This window comes from Nylanderia fulva, unplaced genomic scaffold (genome assembly GCF_048542155.1).
Source record: "Nylanderia fulva isolate GAGA-0341 unplaced genomic scaffold, ASM4854215v1 Scaffold45, whole genome shotgun sequence".
Taxonomy (NCBI): domain Eukaryota; kingdom Metazoa; phylum Arthropoda; class Insecta; order Hymenoptera; family Formicidae; genus Nylanderia; species Nylanderia fulva.
In genome coordinates, this window is record NW_028190532.1 from 246396 (window position 1) to 268703 (window position 22308).

The following is a 22308-nucleotide window of genomic DNA, read 5'->3' on the forward strand; positions in this document are numbered from 1 at the left end:
AATCGAGTATATTTTTATGTCACGTGTTAAGTATTTTTAAATATTTTTTATTTTTTATTATCGGATAAATATACCCTACTTAATGATATTTAAAATCCGCTTGCGCTGCTTTTTAGAATCGTTTGTAGTTATTTGTAGTACTTAACAATAATTTTGTTCGTTTGTTTTGTTTATATTCGTTTTATATTTTAAAAAGAAAAAATTTTTAAATGACCAGCACCCGCCACTTTAAGATATTTTAATTTTGCTTGCGCAGTCTTTTTTATTTATGTTTTCTCGTACGTGCTCTTTAATTTTTTAATAAATTTTAATAAATTTAAATTATTTGAGTCGATAATTATTTTCTCAAAATTTTAGAGTCGCGATTTAGATATTATTACATTTTAGGTATTGACATGTGTGTTATTTGATATTTTTTTATTTTGAACTGAGGATCATTTTATTCATATGTTTCTCTATATTTTTAAACGCACCCTTACGCATTTTTCAATATGTTTTAATCACTAGATAACTCATGTTTGAGCGCATATTTTTAACAGTCATCAGCTGATTTCTATCAAAAAGCAGTTTTATTGCAGTTTGAAACTAAATAAAATTTTATATTATTTCTTTTAATATCAATTTTTTATATAAAATCGAGGGATGGTGTGCGCGTAGCACGCAATTGTGTTGTTCTAGTTATATAAAAAATGTATTTCCTTTTGCAGTTTTACATTTATTGCTGGAATATAACGACATTAAGATATTTATTACTATAAAAATTTTGTAAATCATGCATTTGTATTTTTGTTTGTTAATTATGCAGTTTTTGTTTTAAAAATATGTTGTGTCTAACTATATTCCTTTATAAAATATAATATATATATAATATTATTGAATAAAAATATTGTAATTTCTCTTATACATATATATATATATATATATATATATATTTTTTTTTTTTTAATGTATTCTATACTGTTATAAAAATTATATTGTCATTTTTTATTATAATGTTTTCTCCATGTATATAAGATAACGATATTATAACAATGATAAGTATAATAAGCAAGAGATATTGAAGAAGTTATATATAGAGTTCTGCCTTAGACGATAAATCATATTCAATCGCTTCATTCTTGTACATTTCAATACTCTGCAACATGATCAATAGTATTATTTTAAAGTCATATTAATTACATAAATAAAAATTGCACAATTTTTTATTTCTTTATAATTTTTTCAATTATTTATTATCTACCATAACTTATTATCTTACACTAACTTTATTATTTATCTTTTCTGTTTTCGTAAAATATTGTTAGATAAGAATAAAATATTTAATAATAATAATTTTTTTCCTCATTTGCAATGTAAAATATAGAATCATATTTCAGAATATGAAACTATAACCGGAAATGCTTACTCTAAAACTAAAAAAAAATTAAATGCTAATTTTTACCTCTACACAGAAGCTTACCCCGTCGATGTTATTGTCCAAGTCTGCTACTTGTTTTTCGTGTGTAACCTTCAGCTTTTCTTTCTCACGACCCTGCTTGATTTCCATAGTCTTTCTCTCCTCCATAAACTTCTTCGTGTTCTGTTGCTTCTTTTCACGAAGACGTCTATCCTTCTCACCTTTCGTTTTCAAAGTCTTGTCGTTCATTACCTCCTTCGCCGTTTCTACGGATGCTTTTGCTTGATTGGTATTCATTTCCTTAGCGTCTCTGCAAAATCAACGCGTAATTTCACATAAAACAAGATCGTGGCAAATCAGAATTTATATCATTGCGAGCATCAATCAGCGAATATTATACTTATACATATATAATCAATTAAGTGGCATGAACCAACTTGTCGTGCTTTGCCTGCATCTGTTTAACTTGCGTGGCTTGCACGATCTCAATCAACCTCTTTAATTCATCGCGAGAGCTCTGCGTTTGATTTTTCAATAATTCCCACTCCTCCTTCCTCTGCTTCTCCATCATAGCGGACCATTGAGTCGTTTGTTCGCTTATAACTTTCTTCACATTAGCGTCTTGCGCCAAAGAATTTTTGCTAAAAATGTTGAGGATATGAACTCATATATTTCCCTCATCTCTTCTTCTCAACACGAAATAATTAATGTAGAAAATGTCAACAAGAACATACTCTTTCCCTTTAGTTAGCTTCTCGATGCTACTGCAATGATTCTTTTGCATGGCTTGTCTTTCCTTCATATGCTTCTTTTTCATGGCATCCAACTCTTTCTGATGCTTCTTACCAATTTTAAAACCTTTCTCTTTCTTTAAGGATTTTAGTGTGATGGGTTCTAGTTTCAACTCCTCTGAAATTGTGTAATATAAAAACTGCACACATGTATTTAAAATAACATACACTCTTCAAAATAATTAAAGGATCAAAAGAATTGTCCAAAAAGTAGGCAAATTTTAACTAGTTTTAATTCTCATTTTTCGAAACAAAGTTTCAACTATTTAAAATTTGTCTATTTTGGACAATTTCTTTTGATCCCTTAATTATTTTGAAGAGTGTATAATAAATGACATAATTTTTTTATCGTCCTTTTGTTGTTCAATTGATATTCTTTTTTAAACCGATATAGAAAAAAAAGACGCAATCGTATCTTATATATGATGTTATACCTACCCCTCTTTGTCTCCTCTTCCTTCTTCTTTTTAGCTTCCGCCTTGGCATCCGTCTGTTCTATTCCAAGTCCTTTCATCGTTTCGCTCTGCTTCTCCGCAGCCTTGCTAAAACCACCCGGATCCGACAAGGCGGCCATAAAATCTGAAATTGGAAGCTGGCTTGAACGAAAGCGCCGCTAGGAATACTACTATTTTCGAGCCGCACTTCAAACGTTACCTTCGAATCCATCGGGGACATAAATCTTCAGTTCTATGTTGCAGAAGAGCATCGGCAACGCCATCGGGAAGTTTGCTTCAGTTTTCAAGGAGATGTGTCTGTAGCCGGCCTGAAGACCATCTAAAGGTAAGATTCGTTGCCCAAGCAATTTGCCGCTCTCTTCATACACGCCTGCGTAATAAAAACGAAACGTGATTAAAAAGTATGTCCTATTTATAGATCAGACAGATATTCAATATTGATCTATTTACAAAGTTTCAAATGAATATTTGTGTATTTAGGAATTACTTCAAACTTCTTTATATTAATAAAAAATTGAAGAAAAAAAGAGTCTCATAGACTACCAAATCTGAGCATTGCCAGGTCGGGAAGCACGACCTTCCGAAATAAGAATGGTTCCTCGTTGTAGACCGGATTCAGACCGTTCGCCGGCACCATTCGCGTTCTGAATTCTTTCTTAATTGTATCCGCTGGTAAACCGTACATATCAACTTCCACGTACGTGCCCACCTTCTTGTCAGACAAGAATTGCCCGGCTATGACTTGGACCGAGCACTGCGCGGTGATGATACCGTCGACGTCCTCGGAAAAAGGATCGAAGCTTCGATCAGGTCTACGCATGAAGTCGGGCTTCAGTAAATAGCCCGTAGTCCCGTTGTACTCGAATTTCCCTTGATTGAGTTGCATCGGCAGATCCGGTGTTTGGAAATTCAAAGCTACCATCTGGCAGCCAGCATTCCAGAAGACCTACATAAATTGCGAGCGTATTGCATTGAAAAGGTATAATTATAAAATATATTGAAAAAATCATTTATTTTCTTTCAATTTATATAGATATCGGAGATCGTTAAATATGAAGAATAGTTCGTAGTAAAAGAGTATGATATAAAAGACTTTTGATATTGCCTGTATATCTATAGTTAGATAACGGGGATACATGAGTAATAACTCTACGGGGAATTTGAGCGCGTTTGTGTTATTATTGCAGTTACCTGAGGCATGTAATTCGAGGAATCAGCCCTCGTGCCCTTTGGATATATTCGACTCATTTGCCGCTTGTTGTAATTAACGAACTCCACGGAGTGAGTTTTCAGATAGTTAAGAGCGGCAGTCTCGGAGAACGAAGACATATTATGATGTATATTCTTGCCTAGAACGTCGGGGTTGAGACATTAGTACGTGTCGCGCATGCGACTCGTGCACACGCTCTTGTATACGCTCATTCATTTAACCCTTCTTAAGTCAGGATATATATGCTTTGCCATTAGCCCATTTCGGTTAACATCAAATCTACTTTCGTACATAAAATTTTACAAAAAGACGTAGTATAAAACTCCTTATCCATTTTTAAATTTACATATTTATTAACAATTTTTTTTGTGCTTTCGTAAAATTTAGAAGAATGCTTCCTAAAAAGGGTTAAAGACAGTATTTGAAAAGTAATACAATTAAGGGGTTTTTGAAACGATTACAGATTTGTTAGTTTATTAGATCTATTAGTATTAATTCTAAGGAAATATAGTATTTTAAAAATGAAATGATTATATTAAAGAGAAAAGAAGGCATAGAAATTTTTATCGTGTCGATATACCACGTACTCTCTGCAGCTTCGAAGCTCTGAAACTTTATGGGTTGCGCGTAATTTATCATCGAAGAAAGTAAAGGGTGAACCCGCATAGTGCTGCCAGTATATTGAGTCGCTTGTACTTCCTCGGTTCCCTCGCCTCCGGCAGGAGCTTCGTTTTCCTACACGACAGCAAATATATTGAAGACAATTCCAGAAATTTTTTAATTTTTCAGAGAGACGGAGAGGAAGAGAAGTGCTACTTAATTTTCGCTTCTCTAAAAGTTCATTAATGTAATTAATGACCTTTGGCGGCTCGGGAGGTGGAGCAGCTGCAGGCGCGCTTGCATCTTCTACATCTTCGTCCTTGGCTTCGAATTGTCCGGCACGAAAGAGCTCGAGCTCGACTTTCTCCACTTCCGGCTTCAACCGCTTGTTTTTTATCAATATCTTGCGTTTCAATTCGCATGGTGGAGGGAGAAGACACCCTGGCTCGAGCTGAGAAAAATATATTTATGAGATATTGAATATTAATTCATTAATTAACTGATATCGATAATCGTTATAATCGTTTTTCTCACGTATCGCTTACAGGATAATCTTTCAGGGGTTCCTTTAGCAACAAATCGCCGAATATTTCGTCGCAGTACTTGGCCAGTTTATATTGCTGCTTCATGCAACAATGATTCTCGAAACTTAAAATAAGAGGATACTCGGAAGTGACAAATGCGGTGTCTCTTATGGCGTAGATCACATCTTTAAAGAGGATATCGGTGCACATAGCTTTGCCGTGAGTTATGATGGGTTCTTCGTCTTCGCCCTTGCCGTCCCAACAATCCAACTCCACGCATCTAAGATGGAATTCAATTTTCTTTTATTTTTCGGTCAACATTATCGTCATTTTATCGTTCTAACAAATTACCTGCAACCAGCAAGCAGAACTTGTCGATACATTTCAACGGTACTCTTGCCACCGATTTGGCGGCCGCTAAGATAAGTGTTGTGACTCGAATTAATATAATAATGCGAAAGCGGTTGGTCCATCTCCATCCATTCATCTAATTTGTCCAGAAACACCGGTGCGTTCTCATCCGACATTAAATACCGTATAAAGCCATCTTTCGTCAATTTTTCTGCGTAAAAAGTTAAATTGAGGAATATTATATTCTTTTATTTTTGATATCAAAATTAATAGCGATAAAATAAAATTAAGCTTGTCAGAGAAGCTCACTTTCCGCTTTCATCTTCTCGTCCGTCTCGTAGTCATTAATGATTTCCGTGCATCTCTTCTCAGTGTACAAAGGATATAAGATCTCGTTGAGTCGCGGATCTCTCTGCTTCGTGTTCATAAAATCTACGAGCTGCATTAAATTTATAGCATCGGCCTGTCCTTTTGTGCTGTAAAGCGATATAAAAATAATAACGTTTATTTTATTCGTAATGTGTGATATTGATAATTATCATCCAATTGTGAGTACTTACATTGATTGAAAAAGTTCTTCTATATCATTTCTAGGACAAATTTTAAAGTATAAACTACAGAACTTGTCGAACGTGAAAGCTTCAGGTTCTATTTTGTCGTTCTAAAATGTAAAAGATTAAAGTTTGCAAAATATATTTTTTTTATTAGTTATATATTTGAACAATTTAATATAATTTTTCGTATAAATTTTTTTCTAATAATTCTTTCTAGTAAACACTAATATTTTCAAAGATTAAATAACGTTATAAGAATAGTTAAACAAAAAGTGAATTTTACACATATATACGAGGTATTACATAAAATTTTTACAAACTTATTTTTATGAACAGATTTACACAAAAAAATATTTAAGAATAAAATATGTATGTTTACTGTTAAGTTACTAAAGTAATATGTAGAAAAAATTGCGTTATTAATTGGAAATAATTTTGAAATTTTCCTAACTAAACTGTTGGTCGCATTTAAATGTTAAGAGCTTTTTTTCTAAAAACTTTCTAAAAAAGTCTCATATTTAATGATTTACCTTCCCATTGGGTAAACCCAGTTCCGATAATCCTTGATAAACAAGTTTCTCGGTCTTCCCAGATGCAAAAGTCTTTGATATAATTTTCACAGGGACCTTTCCCTTCGGATCGACTTGGAAACTTAGCCGCATCCAACTGGTAGATTCGATCAATGATCAGAGCCATGTTTTATGTAGTGATTTAAAAAACAATATGAAAACAAATATATATATATTTTTTTTTTATTATAATTTTATAATTTATATTTATTATATTTTTTATAAAATTGCATCGAGTTCGAATTAATAAATACATACTGCTTCATAAGCTGTGTTGTCGGACAAATATTAGATGCTTTTGTGTTATGCGTAATTAAACGCAGAGCAGTCTGCCAATCCTGAATATTAATCACAGATTAGCATTAGAATAGAGAATAAGATGTATCGATTATATTAGCAATAAAGCAACATAATTTTAATACATGTATAACTACGTAAAATAAAGAAACAAGACATATGTAATTAAGTAAAATATTAAATGCGAACGCACACACAATTTGTGTCGCGATTTTGAAACAAAAAGTTTAGAACTATAATCAATTTGTTACAGATTTTTTGAAAATTGTATTTATATATTAAGTATTAATAACGTTTCTCAAATTTTTCATTATTACCTTAGCTGTTTGCGCATTCTCACATACAATATGCTGATAATGAATGTTCGTATAATCCACTCCAGAACATATAGTTAAACTTTTTTCATCCAACTGCTCCAACGTTCCATGTTTACTTAATTTATTGCATAACTTTGGCTCCTAAACAGACCGACCGTCCATTGTTATACGATTATTTATGCAAATTATTGTTATTTATTATAAAATTTTTTAATCTCATGCCATTTGCTTTTCTATTCAAACTTTACCTTCGGTGTGCCTCCATAACGAATGTCGCTTACTTGAGCCAACTCTATGACATCCCCGTCCTATCCGAAAAATGATAATAATTTATACGCGCACTGATTTGTCAAGAATTAACAGTAAAATATTGATCTATTTACAAACACAACTAAGAAAATCTCGACTACCTTGCCGTCGCTTTTCCAATAGATGAAGAACCCGTACTCGTCAACTTTGAATAGGCAATTCGGCTCGTATTCAGTCGTGTCTTTGTCCTCGAACCATCGATCGAATACCGCGCCCTTCGTCAAGAGCTCCGGCACTTCGATGCGCCAATTAAATTCGAACTTCTTTGTCATGTTTCGGTAAGTTTAAGCGGAACGCTATTACGGTAAACTTTGACGTGAGTTTGAGCTTGGCCAGTGCTCGAATGAGAGAGTGTTGCCGTGGCATTGGTGTGTCCCGGAGACGCATATAATGCAATTAGTTATATCTAATTTAACGTATGAGGATTCAATACGATAGAAACCCGCTGTGTAATGGAAGTCTAAACTTACATAAGCGTACCGTTATATCGAAATCCGCTGTCTCTATTATTGTATGGTTGCTTAATATTAGGTGCGCAACTAACAATAAGTTCCCGCTGTTTGTCTATAGATGGCTCCAGCAGTAAGTGCTGGTCGATTTTGGCATATCCAAAACGTCACGAGCCAAGCTTAGACATATGGTAAACAAACCGCTTTGACATGTTAATGATTTTGTTTTGGCGTCATATACTTTTAGTTGTGTGAAAATGTCTGATTTTGTACCAAATAATCGTCATTTGCGGGAAGTGTTGATTTTCTTATTTCATTCGAAGAAAACGGCGGCTGAAGCGCATCGAGAGCTCCAAAAAGTTTACGGAGATGCTGCTCTAAGTAAAACAACGTGCCGTGATTGGTTCCGTCGCTTCAAAGACGGTGATTTCGATGTTGACGACCGTCCGCGTGAAGGAAGGCCAAAAACCTTCGAAGACGCTGAATTGGAGGCATTGCTCGATGAGGATCCATGCCAAACGCAAGAACAGCTTGCTTCAGCATTAGGAGTTACCCGCCAAGCCATTTCCAAGCGATTGCATGCGTTGGGAATGATTCAAAAGCAAGGAACTTGGGTTCCTTATGATTTGAAGCCAAGGGACGTTGAGCGTCGTTTTTTCGCCTGTGAACAACTGCTCCAGCAGCAAAAAAGGAAGGGTTTTCTTCATCGCATCGTGACGGGTGATGAAAAATGGATTCATTACAGCAACCCAAAGAAAAGAAAGTCATGGGGACTGCCCGGTCATGCTTCTACGTCGTCGGCTCGGCCGAATATTCACGCTGCGAAGGTTATGCTGTGTATTTGGTGGGACCAGGTCGGTGTTATTTATTATGAACTGTTGAAACCGAACGAAACCATCACTGGGGAACGGTATCAAATTCAATTGATGCGACTGAGCCGAGTACTGCGCGAAAAACGGCCACAATACGAGCAGAGGCACGAAAAAGTGATTCTACTGCATGACAACGCTCGGCCTCATGTTGCCAAACCCGTTAAAACTTACGTGGAAACGCTCAAATGGGAAGTCCTACCCCACCCGCCATATTCCCCAGATATTGCGCCGTCCGATTATTACTTGTTCCGTTCGATGGCACATGGTCTGGCTGATCAGCAGTTCCGCTCATATGAAGACATCAAAAAATGGCTTGATTCGTGGATAGCCTCAAAAGACGAATACTTTTACCGTAACGGTATTCGAGCTCTGCCAGAAAGATGGGAAAAAGTTGTGGCTAACGATGGGCAATACTTTGAATGATTCATTTGTAACCATTTTTTCACAATAAAGTTGCATTTTCATAAAAAAAACAGCGAGAACTTAGTTGCGCACCTAATAGTCAAATATACACAATGCGAGAATAATTGAAATAAAAATAAAAAGAAATATAAAAGAAAAATAAAAATAAAATGTGTGCAAATTGGCAACTTGCACATTATTGCTTCCTCACAATATTATTTTGCTAATTAGGATGGTTTTCCAATTATGGCTTATTCCTCATAAAGAAAGCTTAACTTGCACATTGCTTGATCACAATTTAATTTCGCTCATTAAGAAAGTTTTTAAATTATGGCAATGTGCAAGTTACGCTTCCTCTATGAGGAAGCCATAATGGAAAACCATTCTAATTAGCGAAATAATATGGTGAGAAAACATTGTGCAAGCTGCCAATTTACATACTTTTTTACATAAAATAACATTTTTCAAATTGTCACGTATATGTATGTGCATGTATGAATGTATGTACTCCCTCTTTGTTTTTTGAAAAATTCGAAATTTTATAAAAAATGGAACCTTTCACCGATTCTTGCTAAATTCATATCCTTACATGCATATATTCATACATACATACACACGCACATACGAACATTTTTCAAAAATGTGATTTTTTAATGTTTTAAAATCTAAAAAAATTTTCAAGAAAACAAAGCTTGCTCTATGAGGAAGCAAAAATAAGAAAAGAAGAAAAATAAATACGTCATCACTAAATTGGTTAAAATGCTATTAAATTCTAATAAATACTTAAAAGAGTTGAATTGCGAAAAATATATACATTTTTGGACAATACATAATTTATTAAAGTTATATGGTTAACAATGTTTCACATATATTGATTGCGATGTATACAGGTATATGCTCCTACTTTCAATCAGTGCTGGTTTATAATTTATCACACGATTGGCGCAAAGAACAATAGTTTATACAATAAAAATAACATTAGTAACAGATATATAATCTTATCTTAATGACTCTTTTGCAAATAATTGCTATACTTTATAACGAGCTATAAATAGTGGAATGTTAATTGTCGCGCAACAACTGTTGTAATGATTTGTGATGAAAATAAAAGTGAGTAAATGACATCTTTTGTTGAATAATTACTTCTTGAAACAATTTCAACTTGCAGACACGAGTTAAGTGTAATTATGAAAATTTAATTGCTCTTATATTCATTACGTTATCACATCTGAGGCTTTAGTAGATAATGCGAATTTAATTTTATGGAAGTATTCACGTCTGTTTGAGCTTCCTTAAGAATGTCATCCTCATCCAGATTGTGCATAGGCTCCATGCAGTATTCCTGACCGCAAACTTTGCACGCTTCAAAATGCGGCTTGATGGAATTTTTGAGTCTCTGCGCAAATAATATCAGTTTCTTTATAGAGCGCAAAATACAATCTCATTAATTTTCATACAATATGTATATTCCATGTTTATTTTCTATCAAATACTATTTCGTATTTTTATTGTATAAGATTGTGTTTCGTAATTTTAGATTTCAAAAGAAAATGATTGAAGATTCTTCGTAGAATTCTGTAGGCAAACTGATCTCATGATTACCCAATAATATGTACAACAAAATTCGACGTACCTCGGCGAACGTGACACCATCCGCTCGGACGAATATGTAAACGGCAAAAGCGGGAATGCAAATTAAGGAGAGAGACGCGATGCCCCATCCGATTGCCTCTGCCCACCATGGATATGTGTAGTCACCATTGTGGTAGGTCGGCGGCTCGTAATCAATTAAGCTGAACACCCATACGGCCTAAAGAGACGAGGTAATTATGAAAATGCCGGTCGTGTTTTAAAGATCGCCGACTGCGTCAAAAATGTCGCGCGCATGCAAAATACGGAAGTAGGAAGTTAAAAGCGGGCAATTATTCACGCAATCGTTATTCCCGAGAAATAACAAAGCACTTTACGTTTCTCTGAAGATCTCAATCGCGCGCGAGTAATTGCTCGTCTTTAATCCGCGTTTCCTCGTATTCAACTCGATACAATCAGTAATCATCCGCCTCAAATGTTTGCTTTTTACTCAGATATACTACGTAGTTTCAATTCCGTTTGAAAACGGACAATTTTATCATATTATCTATTCATCGATGCGATATCAATTTTGCATACCATTATGAGTAGAGGTGCAGCGAGGAACCAACAGAACCGAAAGTACATCGAGGGCAAACGTCCGGTCATTTCTTTAACGTTATTGCACAATCGTCGTACACCGTAAAGCCAAGAGATAGCGATTACCTCGAAGAACGCCAAAAACATAATGGACATCGACGCAGCGTAGTGATCTATCAGTTGGAAGAAATAAATACCACCCTGAGGCAGTTGAGAAATTAACTTAGTAAGAGGCAAACATCTAATTTCGCGTTTATAAAAAATTGAATCGATTCGACGTGCTTGATCCTACCTGTGTAATATTTGGTAATCCGCATAAAAACGAAACGACGCATATAAGAAGAACCAGCACTTCGTGACAGAGGAGATGACGCTTCACCCATTTTGGGAAACCGTCTTGGATCGACGTAACGACCACCTCAACAACAGCAAACTGAAATCCCGAATGTTTACGTAACAACCATTAAAATATTACAAAAAATAAATTATTGCGATCTTTCAAGTAGAAAGTTTGTAAACATATATCATTTGCATCTCTATTAATAAGCGCGATTGAGCAAAACGCTAAAATTTTATTTCAAAAATTTTTCCTTTGCCGCAAGATTAATTAATATTAATTGTATATTTTTTAGATAATATTTTTGTACTTCTACGGATTTATGTAGCAATATATAGTTTGGCAATACCGATTAAGTTTATTTGTTAATGTACGTATGTTTTTAAAAAAGAAATTGCACTTTCCGATGTACATACTTACTTGACTATTCAACGAAAGGCAGACCAGCATGAAGAAAAATAGTACAGCCCAGAGTTGAGAAGCTGGCATCTTGCCTAGGGCTTGGGGATAGATGACGAAGACTAGACCAGGTCCTTGAACGGAAATTATGATTTATCTATAAAATGTCAGGCAGAGAGTTAATCTGACGATGCAAAGTGGCGGGAAAAAAATAGAAAAAAATGCATGTAACTCTTCGCAAGAGTTAATGTGCAACATAATGTGACGTATAGATTTTTTTTACTTTTACATTTATAATGCGACGCAAACTTTTAATTTTCTCTATTTCTATATACATACGTACCGTCAGTCAGGACATCTTCGACAGACATGTTTTGCTCCAACGCTATATTGCCGATCGTGGCGAAAGAGAATATTCCGACCAGTAAACTGCTGAAGGCGTTTATCAAAGAAACAGCAATGGTGTCTACCAAAACTGTGTTGTGAAATCTGTTGTAACTTGCAAAACATATCATCGATCCGAAGGCGATACCTATAGAATTGAAGACTTGCGCCGCAGCGTTTACCCAGACCTAAATATAATTAATAGAATGACGCTATATATCATTTTTTTCTAACGAAAAATTAATCATTTTTTTCAGTACCTTGGCATCACCGAGCAATTCCCAGCGTGGATGAAAAAAGAATTGCAGACCTTTCGAGGCGCCCTCCAGGGTAAGCGAACGCGTGAGGAAGACGACGATCAGGAGGAAAGGCAATGTTGCTGTGAGATACCTTACTTGTGCTGATGACTTGATGGATTTCCAAATGGAAAAATATACCAGGATCCACGCGGTTATCAAGCACGCTACAAGTTCCCATCTCACGATTCCTGGCTCTTCGATACCGCTACTAATTTGCAGGACCTTCTTGCTAAGTAAAAAATAACTATTTTTTTTTTAAATATTTTGAAATTGCTATATGTATTTTTTATGGAATTTATTATAAGTAAATAATATAGCAATCAATTCTTTAATAGAAATAATGCGTGGATAACTTGTTAAAAAATCATATAAATTGATGTCTAAATTTTGAATAAAAATTTTAAATGAATTTGAAGGAGTACTCGAAGAAGTCCTCGGACGGCGTCCTTGTCGAATTCGGTCGAGTTCGATTATCGATGAATCCGTAAGTGGGCAACCAGCAGCGCGGCGAATTCCACGAGTTGTCGCAACGCGACCATGGTTGATCCGGTCGGAATGCCGCGAAGAAATAATAAATTGCGTAGGCTATTATCACATTATGGTAGGTAGACAACAGAAACGATATCACAACCGACGACAGACCAGCTCCTACAGAGATACAAATATACATCATAGAAAATAGCATGAGAAAGACAGATTTCTCACTCTAATTAAAATATACATTTTTCAAAAAGACTCAAGAGTCAAAATTAAGAATTTAAGTCGCTTACGTTCATTTATTTAAAAAATAAATAAATGAATAGAACACGACGCCAATTTTTCTTACAATTCGAACGTCCTCCAATTATAGTTTCCAAATTAAATGTATGTTTCAAGTTAGCGCTTTGCGATAAAAATGAGCGGGCAAAAGCTTTCAACGACCATCGGATTTTATCGACAATCTATCATTCGATGACTTATTCGTTTACCTTTCAATAACGGACACACTTGACCCAGAGCGCCGATTGGGCCGCGACGAGTGAACTGTCCGATGCTGAGTTCCATGTACAGCAATGGTACTCCGCATACTACGAGTATTAAAAAGTAAGGCACGAGGAACACACCTGAAAGATGAAACGGTCCATATAAACAAAATATCCCATCGAGCGTTCGATATTAAAATTGTACAATTTTTTATTGAAGAAAATGTCGAGAACTCTTTCTTCTCTAGTATAAAAAAGGAGAAAAAAGTTGATCCAGTTTACGCGAGACTCACGTGGGTTTGCCAAATACGTTTTCGCTAAACACGGTTACCCGCGTGCACGTAATCGATGTTAATCATACTGTGGGCAGTGACAAGGTCACTGGATGTAACTCTTTATTCGTAATAAACGACGATCGTAGTGTCGCGGATTATGACTTAATTTGAGCATTTAGTCACCGCATAGTGAATGCCACGATTAGTCAGCTGTTGATAAGTTTTCTCAATTGTCAAATTGTCCGTTCATTTACGGCAATTCTTTTTTATCTTTATCAATGCTTACGTAAAAGTCTTTTTTAAAATGACAGGAATAATGTAAAGAACAATAATTAACAATAATTAAAATTATAAATAGTTAAATAATAATAAATTATTTAATTCGTCATTAAATAATAAAAAAATGCGCGCAGATAGAAAAACATAAAACCGTCAGTAATAGAATTAAAATACCCTCCAAGGTGCATCTCTATTATGTTTTTAAAGAAATTATTCATCGAAAAGTGTCATAAAAATTTTTAATATTTTCTCTTTCTCTTTCCTTCTATTTTAATTAAGGAAAAGTCAAATTAATCTAACATGAAAAGGTGGGGAAGTGTCCCTCTTGGACTTTGATGAGTTTTAAATATTAAGCTGTTTTAAATATTGGGTTGTAGTCTAATTGTAAGTTAAAATAAAAGACACATTTTATATGTATTTGGTCGTTAATAGGCTAAAATATCCTCTTGAAAAAGATCGATTTTTGTATTTTTCTCACAAAAATACAAGTCGTACTTTTTATTTATTTAATAGAGTTTAGCTCGCGGCATTACTTTTATAGAAAGATGAAATATATTTTATTCATACAGATTATTTTATAATCGCGCGCGATTATGCGTACGCAATTTGTTTCGCACATTTCGGGAAGATGTAAATTAATTCCCACTCGGCAAAATGCTATATATCGCGTCGTACACATAAATTCATACGACGTTATCCGATCTGTTTCCTCGTCGCTTCAATCTAGCGAACAACGTGCGGATGACAGTTTTCATTTAGTTTAACCGACGATACAAATAATATATTTACGATCATACTTCAAATAAATTATATCGCCGGATATTAAACGGGGGATGCGCACGGAGAGATAACAATCGGCCGATTTCACGTGACGTATCAATGGGGAGATTGCAAGCGATTTAATTTCTGGCGAAAATCCAATCGCGTCGAATTACAAGGCGGATAATGACACGCATTCGCATTAATGTTGTTACAGTTATTTTCAACAATGTCGTCTTTATCACGAAAATGCAATTTGGCGTTGCGGCACAATGAATATCGGAGCATGCATCTCGTGCAAGTAGAGCCATATTATTTCCTCTGATTTTCCGGTCCCCCTGTTTAATATATGATTTTGCAAAATTACATGCGCACATACACGTATATTTTTACAACGATTCTGCGTGTTATTTACAAATTAACTTGTGCATACATGATTGTTGAAATTATAAAGTAGTTTCTAACTCATTATATTGTATATGCGGAGATCATGTTTACACAAAGTTACGATTAAATAAAATTATTATTTTCAGTTGCCTATCCTAAAAATAATTTTTAGAGATATATGTATTTTGTATGATTTAATTAATTTGATTTATTTATTTAAATGCCTAAAAAATTCTTTCGTTTTCTTATTAAATATTTTAATTTTGCAATTTTTATTTTGCAATCATTACACATACGGAAAGTTTAATTAAAACCAAAATAAAAAATTCTATCATAGAAAATTTTAAGTTAATACCCCCAGCGTTAAAATTATTTTGAAATAATTGATAAAACCTGAGCAAACAGCTAATTTGTTCTTTCGAGGATTAATTTTTTGATTGCTTCTCCAGCGATTTTTCATTGTTTCCTAAATGTTTTACATAGATTCCAGTCGACGTTATTTTTGAACGAAACGATATGAATCGTTTAAATTGTGTAAATCGGATCGCGCAAGTCGGTTTTCCGGCTCTTCAATTTAAACCGGCAGTACGGCAAGGTGATTCCCGGCCGATTATTTCCACCGGTGTCATTGAAATCATTTACCATGCCCGGTGGAGTAGTCGCGTTCCGACAAGGTCATGTATCAAGTTCCGCGAGAAGAATTGCGCCACACATCCGGGCTCCGGATGCTTCCAGACTTTGAAAATTGCCGGCAACACGATACGCGCTCACGTTGCAGGGATTGTAAGAGTAGCTTTGCTCTTGCCCTGAATCCGAAACTCGACTTACGCAAGACGTCGCAATTATTATTTTTTTTTTTTACAAAATCTGCCTTAATTCGATCTTCCGCGACACGTAATAATTTTACCCTCACTATGAGAGCACGCGCTTTTTATTCAATAATGATACTCTTCAACGTAACTGACCGTCTAGTGTAACAATTTAAGCGTTACAGTTGTTATGTTTTAACGTCGTGTGTGTTTTATCTCTGACAAAATATGTACTTGAAGGATAAAAAGAGATAATTTGAAAACGCTTTAAAAAGAACAAAAAACATAAGGAGCCATTTCATGGTTTAAATCATTCCATAATAATGTGTCTCTGATACTCGTAAAAATTAGAGGACGATACCTCGGAGCGTTGCTTCGTCAGCTGTTTCGCCACTGACGTATTTCGCAACGCGCAAAATAACCGCGTGCTCTTATCACGCTCTTGCTAATCGCGGCGACATATTCCAACTGTGCCGTCTGCTTGTTTGACATTTACAAATTTACTTTTGGTCATAATTTTAAATATATGTATATACAGGTCATTTTAAATTCGTATATCGAATATATGAATTTTTCTTTTTCTTTTCTTTCATATCTTTTCTTCCGCTTCTCATATAAGACATTTAATTTCGTAGACACGAATACAAGATTGACGTATGTGAATTAATAGATTAATATTAATAGATTAATTCTTATCGCGAGACTCACCACCGCCACTCTTGTAGCATAGATAAGGAAATCTCCAAACGTTGCCGAGACCAACGGAGTAACCTATGCAGGCCAACACAAATTGCACTTTATTCGCCCAATGGGGCCTCCTGGGTTGCCGATAATCACCAGAATCGTCCGCATCCCCGTCGTCATAGCTGGCACACGTAGAAACGTCATCCTCGAAACTGCAAAAATGCGACGCGCGAGCGTATAAGCCTTTATATTGCAAATAAAAGCGGAGCAAGAACGAAAGATATCTACGGTGCAGAAGAATGTGAAAGAAAAATTGAGACAAATCCTCCGGAAAAATGTTGCGAGAGTCAAATTTACGACGTTATGAGATTTGACGTTTTAGCGAAAGAGCGAATAACCGTGTAACAAACATTTTATTAAATATTTCGTTGAACGAATAATTGTAATTCCTAGGTAGGTATACAGCGAAGTCTTCAAAAGATATTAGCGTCGCCAAATTTCGTCGAGACAACAATAATAGATTGACAGATGCTGTTAACGCGTTACCAATTTTCTTCAATTTTTTGAAAACCATTTTACGCATCTGTATAGAAACTATTTGATGCATCGTGAATTTTATTTGATGGGAAATCATACATGAGTCGATCATACGTCAGTCGCTGTATTACGCGTGGACGTGCAATTTGCATGACACGCGCTCGCGAGCAAGTTCAGTAGCAGCTATTAAATATTCATCGTTATTGTTATATAGTATAGAATACGAAATATACGCAGTAGTCATCGAATTCGATTACCATCGACACCGATTAACGATGACAGCAATTCTGAATTACGCGATATCATGCGTTGCTAATTACAGATTGATCTCGTTTGCGGGAACGGGGAAAAGGGAAGAGAGGAAAATCTCCTGCCGATAAATCCAAATGGAAGAATATAATCTGAATCGTATACATATATATATATATATATATATATATCATGAATAAATTGTCGCGGAGTATAAAATCGGTCTTGCGTATCGCATTATCTACATAAGAATCGCGATTGGGGCAGGAATTTTTATGCAGTTTATCGCATAAATTCATACTTTACGGTGCGATGAACGCAAAAATGGTGTCAGACCAGAGGAGGGGCGGACGGGCAGGAAAGGGGTGGTCGACAATGCTGAAAGATATATACGCGACGCACCTGTGTACATTCCCGTTTCGTTTCACAACGGAAAACTAATATACCGCGGATACGATAATGCACGCCGTTACTCGTCGTAGTGTCGCTGTATTTTAAAAGAAAAAAAAATAAAAATAAAATGAAGTTAAAAATGCGCGACGCGCGACTTTGTTCCCTCCGAATAATGACGAGAACAAGAGCATCGAGCATGTGATGATAATTTTTATCTCTTATCTATTGTCACGTGTAATTTCAATTATCGTCAATCAGGTCGAGAAACGTCTATTTCTGAATTTTGAAGAGCTCAAAACAAACCAAAACCGTTTTTCTTCGCTACACTTTTCAAGCATCAAATTATTCTCGCATCTTTTCTAAATATTGTGTAAAAGTTTGATCTATTGAACTATTCGCGAGTTTCAAAAGCGTTAAATAAAACAGAAAAAATGCAAGCTAATTACTATTTTTGAATTTAAAAGCTACTATTTTTTTACGATGAAATTCTCTATAAGAATGAGCGATATTAATACTATACTTTCTGTTTTAAACTCATCGTAGTATAGAACATTTTAAACAAAGTCGTACGTCACGATAAGCTTGCCAACAAAAAATACTTTACACATATGAAACTTTATTAATAAGCACTAAGATACATAATAATGAACGTTTTACAAAGCGTAGCGATTTAAAGAAAACGTGTCGATTCGCTCGGTTGACGGCTTTGTCAATAATCTCTTTCCACTTCGAGCGTGAGAATCGATTATTAAAATCGAAAATAGATTTACGCGCGGATTTACGTTTAACGTTCGAGATCTCCGATTTTATTAACAAAACGTAAGCGGCGACGTGATTCCGGTGTGTTCTTTTTCACGTGTTCGATTAAAAAAATGAAACGCGAACGAGGTCTAAATGTAGGACGACGATTACGGATCGTCTGACAACGCCGTTTCAATGAAAGAAACGGAACAGCGGAGTTGCAACAATATGCCGTATCGCACGGACACACCGACACTCGCACGAACAACGACACGGTCTTGTACGTGCATCTATTATCCACTTACGTCTCTGAAACGATACGCCGGAATTGCAGACCCTGGATAACGAAACCTGACGGCTTCGCGTCGAGCTTAGACGCGTAACGCATCTCTCATCGTCACGTAGAAACTCGTTGCAGTTCCTTCGACGGAAGGGATAAGTTTCTGATCAGGATAATCCAAGTCGGATTCTAATTTGGGCGGATTTTCGATTTCGCGATTCGCACGAACAGTGATCACTTGTGCGTAAGCAGCTGATGTATTAAGATGTATTTGTGAACTTGTTCAAATTATTAACGAAAATTACGCCGACTTTGATCCCCGGTTCTAATTTAGTTTTGATCGAGCCTACCGCGCAACAATATCGATTAGAGCTATCCATATGGTAAACTGAGAACCAATTTCATCGACGTCGTTAATTAACTAACTTGACCTCTGCTCCTTTCTAGATCACAGCCCTGGTTACAATGCAGGTATGCACAGCTAGGAAATTCTATCGATGACAGCGTTAATTAATAGCACAATCGATCTTTCGAAAAATTGTTTATTTAAGAGGTTTTGATATAGAAAAATTTTCAAGTAAAAGTTTGACTTTTATGCACATTCAATTTAATTTTGTTTACACAAACGCCTGAACTTTTATATAAATTGATCTGACAAAACTTACACAACAGAAATGTAATTTATTTCAATTTATTCTACTTTTTTAAAATCCTTTTTAATGTGTGTTTAGTGTATCTTATTCTATCCTACATTTTTAATTTCTCAAATTATCTTAAAAGTTTCTGATCTAGAAAGGAACAGATGTATTATTAAGCATTAGTCGATGCAATTAACCTTCGATGATATGAAGAAATTTGCAACGTTATTTGCGTTAAATGCAACTCGAACTTCGTAACTCGAGATATAATTAACGTGCGTTAATTAAAAAATGTTGTTTTACGTTAATCTTATCTCATAGATAATCACTAAGATCGATATAAGTTATAACTTGCTGGTAAATTGCTCTCGTTGATCTTTTCTACTGAAGATCACATTGGGATGTAGCTTTCTTATATCCCAGATGTGTTCAGCAGTATAGTTTGCTTAGGATATTTACGCCATATTAACTTGCACATGAGAAAAACATATGGCGAATACAGTTTTGTATGCATTTCAATTTCATCATGATTAGTTTATAATGTGATAATAAGTTTTCAAATTTGAAAATATAAAGAACAAAGAAATAATTTAAATAGAATTTAGTCGTAACAAAAAAGATTTCAAACGTGAAGGTCGTCGACTACTTTAATTGTTTTATCAAGTTTGAAGATAAGACAGTGTCTCGATGATTTACTGGCTACGAGAAGTAGCACAAGTGTTGCATTTAATATTCTAAAGTAGCACAGGTGTATTACATTAAAATGCATACGCCATAATTTTTCTTGTAATAAATCTTATCTTTGACCTAGTATTATTTCTGTCGTACGTGTTTATTGGCACTGTGTAAACACAAAGACTGGACCCTTACGTCTTTCTTTTATATTTTTAATTAGATCATTAAAATGATGTAAGAGCCTTCTATTGTATCTCTAAAAATTAAATTTACCTTTCAGAAGTGTAATTTTGTTCTCTCGAAGAATGAAAGAGACAATTCAGCACTCGAGAATGAATTTCAAGGGACACGAGAATAAATCCGTCACATCTTGCTTGTCATCGAACTTTAACATCTGATTTGATGAAATCATCATCACATTATGAAAGAAAGATACAATGAATAATATGAATGTGCTAATTGCAGTGAAGACTCCACTTTCGGAGCACGCAAAAACAGATTCACGCTTGCGGGCGATCACGTGTGATTCGCGTTTCGCTTCTTCGAAAGAGCACACGATCGTAGGTAATATGTCTCACTTACGGCGGCGGATGTATCACGTTAAGCAGCTCCGACGGCGAAGTGGGAACTCTACGTATTGTCAGCTTCCGGCCGTCCGAGGAGCCCAGGCCGATCGACGCCAGGGACTTGATCGAGACCGTATCAGGGAACGAGCGATTAACGAGCTGATTACTCCCGTTGGATTCGGCGTACAGGATGGACTGCCAGGTGGGCGAGGACTGCTGACAGCAGGAGCAACGCTGCTGACTCTCGTCCATGACGGAGCTGGGGATCCTCGGCGAATAACGCGCGTTAAAGCAATGATGATGTCGCGCCAGGTACGGCTGATCGATGCTCCTGATGCTGAGTCCGCCGGGACTCTGCGGGGTTCCGTTGTCGCGACTCGAACTCGATCCGGACTCGGTCCGGTCGAGCATCAACGGCCGGCATCGCGGCCCCCGATGATGATGGTGATGATGCTGATGTTGACCACCGTTGTTCCGTAGCACGCGCTCGGGACTGTCATCGCGACTCGTCGTCCCTCTGACAGCTTTGTCCGCTCCCTCCGTAGACGCGACGATCCTTCCGCACGGCGGAATGCAGCAAGCGACCTCTCTCCTCCGAGGACCACTCGGCGGACTCGATCTCCGAAGGCCTCTGACGGTCCGGCTCCGTGTCGTCGGACGCGACATCCTCCTCTTCCGGCATCGCGCTCATTTTACGCACGTGGACGACATTGCCGTGCCTAGGCTGAATGAGTTTGGCGCTGTCACGCGGCTCGTCACTGATGCTGCCGCTGACACCGCTGTCAGTGTTGTTGCCGCTCTCGGTGTTCATGATCGCATGACGACCTCTGTAGACAGAGAAAGAGATATTATTGAGAGGGGAAAGAAGATCTTTATTAGTCTTAGAATAATAGGAAGAGGGAAGTATGTGTGTAATTGTAGATAATATGTTTAATTTCTCTATACAAATCCATTTTTTGCTCGACTCGTATATGTGTGCGTATACATCCTACTTTGATACTTTAGACTAAAGTTACTCTCGCTAGACTTTATCAGAATATTGAATAAAAATTCATTTAAATCTCTCAACTCGTCTGACACTTCTCGAGCAACGCAAAAATGTAGATGTCAAAATATCCAACTTGTTCAATGCATATAACTGTAACTATACATGTGAGCCTTTCAAAGACATATCCTGAGGGGAGAGAAAGACGCGGAAACGATTAATTTATCATCCATCAAGTTTTCACAAAGGAAAAATTAATTCTGGAGTTTGCAGCTGAAGAAACACTCGATTTTGTGACATGACGAAACTTTATATAAATGGACCACAGAGAGAAACGACGGTGTTCGAGCGGGCTTCCGCTGATTTTATCGAGAAGGTGATAGTGGGCGGGCGAGGCGCGATAGA

General features: G+C 36.1%; 2 protein-coding genes across 3 annotated transcripts; both read right to left on the minus strand.

The window, feature by feature from the left end:
- Positions 1-694: 694 nt before the first annotated feature.
- On the minus strand, positions 695-7894 carry LOC114934107 (1-phosphatidylinositol 4,5-bisphosphate phosphodiesterase). 2 transcript variants are annotated; one of them, XM_029306749.2, is made up of 19 exons: positions 7475-7894; positions 7313-7372; positions 7065-7205; positions 6709-6788; positions 6412-6547; positions 5888-5988; positions 5637-5803; positions 5328-5538; positions 4998-5256; positions 4712-4903; positions 4440-4587; positions 3834-3991; positions 3186-3588; positions 2842-3012; positions 2626-2766; positions 2131-2305; positions 1834-2037; positions 1442-1706; positions 695-1135 (listed from the first exon to the last, which is right to left on the minus strand). In XM_029306749.2, exons 1-19 carry the CDS (start codon positions 7643-7645, stop codon positions 1067-1069), a joined length of 3252 nt encoding a protein of 1083 aa, XP_029162582.2. In that variant the 5' UTR covers positions 7646-7894; the 3' UTR covers positions 695-1066. The 2 variants fall into 2 exon arrangements, with proteins under 2 accessions (XP_029162582.2, XP_029162583.2); XM_029306750.2 differs by having other exon boundaries at positions 1460-1706; positions 7475-7893.
- A 2017-nt stretch (positions 7895-9911) lies between these two features.
- ine (solute carrier family 6 member inebriated) lies at positions 9912-21798 on the minus strand. Its single transcript, XM_029306753.2, is given in 12 exon segments — positions 9912-10492; positions 10730-10906; positions 11266-11466; positions 11558-11698; positions 12023-12135; positions 12345-12573; positions 12646-12913; positions 13107-13332; positions 13653-13787; positions 16864-17051; positions 20935-21474; positions 21476-21798. Coding segments are annotated over 12 exon segments (2646 nt in total). The 5' UTR covers positions 21730-21798; the 3' UTR covers positions 9912-10318.
- Positions 21799-22308: the final 510 nt, after the last annotated feature.